At 38.7% G+C, this 7,091-nt stretch overlaps 2 protein-coding genes across 2 annotated transcripts; both read left to right on the forward strand.

Moving 5' to 3' along the window:
* Positions 1-826: 826 nt before the first annotated feature.
* On the forward strand, positions 827-1,582 carry LOC131023125 (uncharacterized). Its single transcript, XM_057952668.1, has one exon. The coding sequence runs from the start codon at positions 827-829 to the stop codon at positions 1,580-1,582; it is 756 nt and encodes a 251-aa protein (XP_057808651.1).
* A 1,545-nt stretch (positions 1,583-3,127) lies between these two features.
* On the forward strand, positions 3,128-7,010 carry LOC131021102 (transmembrane emp24 domain-containing protein p24delta3-like). The gene is made up of 4 exons (XM_057950191.1): positions 3,128-3,575; positions 5,596-5,808; positions 6,156-6,232; positions 6,639-7,010. Exons 1-4 carry the CDS (start codon positions 3,372-3,374, stop codon positions 6,781-6,783), a joined length of 639 nt encoding a protein of 212 aa, XP_057806174.1. The 5' UTR covers positions 3,128-3,371; the 3' UTR covers positions 6,784-7,010.
* The last annotated feature ends 81 nt before the right edge of the window (positions 7,011-7,091 follow it).

Genomic DNA, 7,091 nt, shown 5'->3' on the forward strand with positions numbered 1-7,091 from the left:
TATTATTATTATATTTACCATTATATATATAAAAAATGATTTAAGTAGTTGGGAACCACAACAAAAAATAGAAATTAGTTTAAAATACTTGGTGGAACCTTGGTGGAACCCACCATTGCTGCTACTACCCGGGTAGTAAAATTACTTCTTCAAAACTTTTGCTATCTCATTTTATTGCTTTTTCTTATGGTGCTACCCATGCCAGCACATCAACTACCTGAGAAAAAACCCAGCATAGTAGATGCTCTAAAAGTGATAAATATATTGTGGGTTGGGCCCATGAGTGATAAAGATAAGTAAATATAGAATATAAATGTGATAAAGATGTTGTGGGTGGGCCCATAAATGGTAAAAGATACTCCATCCGTCCCAATAAACTTGTCCCATTTCTTTTGGACACGGAGATTAAGGAGTGTTGAATTAGTGTTGTAAAGTAAGAGGTCCCACATATTTAACAAAAAGTAAGTAAATCTTAATTATTCTTATGTTTAACTCAAATAAGGTTGACTGACTTTTCATTAAATTAAAAGGGCGGCAAAATTCAAGGCGGCAGAATTTGATCCCTTCAAATTTAATAGGCTGGCAGAATTCAAGGCATTACACTTCAAAATTAGAGCAAAAATCTGAAATGAAAAAAGAAGAGGGAAAAGTAGAGCAAAAATCTGGAACTTTTTCATTTAATTCACAGCTTTCAAAATTCCCACCAAAATTCACTGCCAAGTTCTATAAAATCTGTCATTCACTACACAAGGCTATTACACTTCAAAAACTGTGAAATTGTGGCAGACTACTTTTTGCCACAATAAACCATTCAAAAACAGAAAAAATGGGGCGAAAAGATCTATCAACAGGCGATAGAAACTCGATCGTGCAGTTTGTTCTTGAAGACAGCCAAGGTGGAAAGCCAAAACGGGGCAGAATTCAGGCTGCTGCTGTCAAGTTCGGCGTTTTCCGTCGGACGGTGACGCGACTATGGACTGCTGCAAAAAAACAACAGAATCAAGGTCAGCATATGCATTCAATCAGTGGCAAAATCAACAAACTACGACGCAAGAGAGTTGAAATAGATCTTCAATTAATTTCAACATTGGAGCTAAGCAAAAGATCAACCATTCAGAGGCTAGCAAGTGGAATAAATTGCAGCAAGAGCACAGTTGGGCGATGGATTAGCAAGGGTTTGATCAGGGCTCATACTAGTGCGATAAAACCCGACTTAACAGCCCCTAACAAGTTGCTACGTCTAAAGTTTTCTCTTGAAGCAATCGAGTATGATAGAATACTCAAGGTGCTTCAATTCAAGAGTATGCACAACACGGTGCATATTGATGAGAAATGGTTTTACATAACCAAAGCAAATCACCGATTTTATTTGACACCCGGAGAGGCCGAACCACACAGGACTTGCAAGTCAAAGAAGTTCATAACGAAAGTGATGTTCATGTGCGCTATGTGTAGGCCCTTGATTGCAGAAGATGGGACTGTGCTTTTTGATGGGAAAATAGGCATTTTCCCATTTACAGAATATGTACCAGCCAAGAGAAATAGCAAAAACAGGGAGGCAGGCACACACCAGCATATGTAAGCTTAATTAAAGCTACACATGAGCACACACCATCATATGTATGCATATAGGGCACACACCAACATATGTACGCACATTAGGGGCTGTAAATCGAACATCTCAGTGGCTTCTAGTTCATCATAGAGTTTTTAACTTAAAACAATTCATGAGCATAGTTTCATCATCTCAAACTTGCTAACCATCACCCAACACATATACAGGTTATAGTTCAAAAACAGAGGCCACACAGAGCCTATACCAATCAACATATTCAGGAAACAGTTCAAAAACAGAGGCCACACAGAGCCTATACCAATCAACATATACAGGGGATAGTGCAAAAACAGAGGCCACACAGAGCCTATACCAATCAACATATACAGAGAGGCATGTAAAATTGGAGGATCTCACCCAATATTCTGGAAAAGGGAGCAGGCCATTCAAGAAGACCAACATTGCAGGAGAGTACGCAGGCTTCCTCACAGGGGCCTCTGGACCACAATAACGAACAACGTCGTCCCAATTTTCCTCACAAACGAGGGAAACATCATCAGGATATGAAATTAAAGTCTCCATAGTAAGAGAGCTCAGCATTTAATAATATTTCAAGGGGGTAGGACGCCTAAACAAAGACCACCTGGATTTCGGCGAAGCTAGGGTTTTGACCGGCGAACACACGGCTTCAATCTCCTCCACCATGTCAGACTCTCTTTCTTCCTCCGAAAACGTCGCCGAGAAAGGGAAATACACCTTTGGAGGTGAACCCCAGTTTGAGAAATCCTCCTCCGTATCTGGAATGTACGTGCCGCTCAAGTAACCCTCCCATGGGTTGTTCATCACGGCGGTGGTCGAGATCGGCGGCCGCTCGTCTTAGATCTGTGAAATTTTAGGGGTTTCACAGCAACCAACGAACACCAGAAATTTGGAGCCGACGAACCAAGGGGATACAGAAATTGACTGAAGCGGAGGCGGCGGCGGTCGATTTGGACCGGCGACTTTGGGATTTCCGGGAGAAACGCGAAGAGGCGACCAGTGGAGAGAGAGAGCCCTGTACGTGCCGAATATATGCAATACGTCGCCCAACAATAGTCGACGAGCACCGGCCACCAACAGAGGGGGGAAGTGGTGGCGGCGCCGGTCGAATGGGGCTGACGATTTTAGGGTTTTCTGGAGGATGGAAACGAGGCGGCTGATAGAGAGAGAAAGAGAGAGACGAGTGCAGTAGGGAATAAGGAATAGTAGGAAATAAAAGGGATTTAATTAACAAAGTTAATTAAAATGTGTTTAATTAATTTTTAATGAGACCCCTAATTTTTACTAAAAAAGGAAATGAGACAAGATTATTGGGACAACCCAAAAAGGAAAGTGGGACAAGTTTATTGGGACGGAGGGAGTAGTAAATGTAGGAAATAAAAGAGGGTATAATTGTTCAAAAAGCAGAGTATGAATTTATTTCACGGACAAATATTTAAGGTCAAGTAGGAGATTATTTTGTAGACGGAGAGAGGAGAGAGTAATAGATGGATAGATTGATTTAAACATAATTTACAACTTTTTTTTTTCAAAATAATTGGAAAAACCAACAAACCGAATTTAGCTGAATCATTTTAATGGAAGGTTGGGTTGGTTTCTTCAAATTTTCCGAAACTTTGCTGAGCCCTACCAAATTTCGAATAATTTAGGAGTTGGTTAGACTCCGTGACCTGGCAGACTGTCCATGATCTAAATTCCGAATCCCAAACAACCTCCGAGCTTCAAAGTTTCCGCTTTGTGATTGAGATTCCAATCTTAGAGATAGATAGAAACAGCGATGGTGGCGGGTGCCAACGTCGGCGTGGTGTTGCTGTTGCTTTTTCTGTGTCTTCTGCGGAGGAGCGACGCCATATGGTTGAGTTTGCCGACCTCTGGCACAAAGTGCGTCTCCGAAGAAATCCAGAGCAACGTCGTCGTTTTGGCCGATTACGTTGTCATTTCCGATGACCACGTCCACTCCACCCCCACCATTTCCGCTAAGGTTAGGGTTACTATGTCATTGTTTGTGCTTAACTCGTTTTCAGGAATTACTTTTGCTACATGCGAGCTTGATTTCGATATTAAGCTCGCTTCAATGGAAGATAAGTTGAACCTATCGATGTTAGGGTAAAAAATAAAATTATAAGGTGATTCTCAGAAGATAAAAGCAAATCAGGACTATAGGTACTACTGCTATTTAGTGATTCGATGGCTGAAGGCTGAAATTACACCTAATTTGTGAGTTGTTGATTGAGATTGAGAAATAGTAATTAACCTAAATTCTGAAATATGATTATGCATTTATTTATGTTGGTACACATAGAAACTAGCTACATCTCACTATTTCCTTCCTCATGTATATATACCTTATCAGCTGTGAGTGCTACTCATTGCTTGTACTACACCATCCTACTAAGTTTCCTTTGAACCTGATATTGATAATCGAGAAACGTGATAAAATTGAGGTCTCCATCAGAAGTAATAACAGGAAATATAATTAAAGCTTATGTTTTGTTTCTTGTAGCATGTTTTTATTAGAAGTTAATAACCATGCTATTGTTTAGCCAAAGGTAAAGTTTGATTTGTTGGAGTTAAACATGCCAGAAACGGCAGGTACCAAAAATACGTGGGTCTTGGATGTAGTTGGCTTGCATATACTGTCAGCTTAGAATATACTCCATCTGTCCCACAAAAAACATGCGCAATTTGTCATTTTGGTACGTCTCATAAAAACATTCACTTTCCACTTTGGACACTACCCCACCACAAAACCCTTATTTTTTATCCCTACTTTCTCAATGCATGCACAAAAAAACCACCCATGTTCACCACTCCACTCACAATAAAGTGGGAACCCTTCTCCACTCACAACACACCCACCTAATATTTTCTTAAAACCCGTGCCACCAAAAGTGCCGCATGTTTTTGTAGGACGGAGGGAGTATAACTTCCAGTGTAAACTTAGAAAATAAATGAACCTTAGGAAATTCATATATCAGTGAAAAAGCTAAGGAATCTGCTTGTTGTTGACATTTAATGGGTTGCCTAAATGAAGAATGCATGCATATATGTCATTGTTTTACTAAAGCAGTGACAGTTCAGAGCAGAAAAGAACTTAGTGTAAGCTCTCTCTATTCAGAGGGCAAACCTTGGCGTCCTCTGTTCTTCTATTTGTATTAAATTCATTCACGGGTAGGCATTTGAAACAACAGAAGGGATGGTGTTGCAAAGATGCCCAGACCTATAGTTTGCACAGATTAAAATGGTATGTTATCCTTTTAACTGACAGACAAATTAGTTAAAATTGAGGAAAGTAAGTTGTTGCTTGGGTAGTCATTATGATGCATGTATTGCACATATTTATGTGCCTTTTGAACTTGTAACATCTCTTGGTTTTCTCTCTATTGAGTAAAGTTTCATATTTTTAATTAGTCTGGAAATTCTTAATCATGCCGACCAAAATGGGAAAGCACATTGAAAAGATTGTTGGCCCATATCTCTAGCTCAGGAAGGCCTGGCACCGAGTAGTTGGCTGATAAGTAATAATTATGCATCGTTGTCTTCATGTTGCTTTCTACATCTCTAAATTGTTGTGGGGCATCTGGTGAAAGCATCTCACTGTTTTCTTGTGTTTTACATTTTTTGTTTTTGTGTGTTTTCTATTGTAATAATGAGTCGTTCATTTCATTTTGAATTTGCTCTTCAAAATATATCCGGTAGATATAATCAATAAGTGGTGGATATGATTAATTATACATTGTTATCAGTTATAGATAGGTGCACAAAATTCCAGCTGCCAACAAACCTGAAAACTATAGAGATGAATTGTTTCACTTTGATCAATTCTCAGTTGTAGTTTTTTGTCCTTGATTAGGTTTCACATCCTTTTGTTTTGGTTTTACTCTCCTCCCCGTCACATGGGAGGATTCTATCAATCAATCTAGCTGATTGCCCGACACATTAATAGCATCTACCTTTGCTGCAATATCTATCTGACTAATGTGATTATGCTTCTACTGTAGGTGACTTCGCCTTATGGGAATTCCCTCCACCACCAGGAAAATGTCACACACGGCCAATTTGCATTTACAACTACCGAGGGTGGGAATTATCTGGCTTGCTTTTGGGGGGGAGGCCATAATGCAGGAGGTGGCGATATAAGTATCAACATTGATTGGAAGACAGGTATTGCAGCAAAGGATTGGGATTCAGTTGCAAGAAAAGAAAAAATTGAGGTGAGAACTTTAAGCATTCCTTGCTTGCTACTTTATTTGTACATTCATTAGGAAACCCGAATGCTGACTTCCTATTGTAGAAACTAGAAAATATATTTTTAACCAAAAAATTTCCATATGTAATCCCTTTTTTCTTTCTACTTGTGTGTTTAGTCATTCATTTTTTCATAAAATCTATATGTTGGGTTCTGTAAGATGGCTTCCCCTAGGTTTTGTAGTTAAATGTGTGGTTAACAAATTCATGGTAGTTTGAAAGAGAAATAAGCGGCCGAATTTCTGGAACCCAGAATGAGATGTGAGCCTTAAAGGTTATAGAATGATTTACGTATTTTGCTCCTCTCTATTAGGGTGTTGAGCTTGAGCTAAGAAAGCTTGAAGGAGCAGTTGAGGCCATCCATGAAAATCTTTTGTATCTCAAAAACAGGTATACATATATCTATATGCGTGATTTCATTCTTTAAAATTAGGAGCAATTGTGCCTAAATATACAAACTTTCATCAAATACATGAATTTTCAATTGTCTCGACTTTTCATATGGTTGTCAAATTGCCTCCGAATTAATGTTGAGGTGGACGTCTAAACAGCTTACATGGTTTAAATAGTCGATGTATTAAACGATGTAGTTGAATGTCGGTGCCACTTCAGCTACATTAATTCACTGGACAACCTTGTGAAAAATCAGAATAATTGAAAGTTTGTGCATTTGGAGGCAGAATTTTTTAGTTCATTTGCAAAATTAAAATTGAGTGAAAGTTCGTGTATTTAGATGCAATTAGCCTATAGAATTATTATGTTGGTATCCCGATTCGTCTTCAAATTGTGATCGCAGAGAAGCGGAGATGCGAACTGTAAGCGAAAAAACGAATGCTCGTGTGGCTTGGTACAGTTTGATGTCACTGGGAGTGTGCATTCTGGTTTCACTTGCCCAAATATGGCACTTAAAACGATATTTCCAAAAGAAAAAGCTGATTTAGAGAGGGGGAAAAAGGAAACACTAGATCCATCTTACCTTGTACTTTATCATCTCTTCAACTCCTAGAAGTTTTTGCTCTTGAATATATTTTGTGCTGCGGAATGATTCCTTTTTTTTTTTTTTCCTTTTTTTTTCTTTTAGTCTGGAATTAAAGACTTACTTTGTGAAATCGTGAGATATACGCGTTTCCAGTTTCCTTATATTATTTGGCCTTTGTATTTTAGGTTACGATGCTTCTCCCATACTACCTCCATCTTCAAAATAATTTCCTGTATTTTTTGTACCGACTTCAAAAAATTTTATTTATTT

This window comes from Salvia miltiorrhiza, chromosome 4 (genome assembly GCF_028751815.1).
Source record: "Salvia miltiorrhiza cultivar Shanhuang (shh) chromosome 4, IMPLAD_Smil_shh, whole genome shotgun sequence".
Lineage (NCBI taxonomy): Eukaryota > Viridiplantae > Streptophyta > Magnoliopsida > Lamiales > Lamiaceae > Salvia > Salvia miltiorrhiza.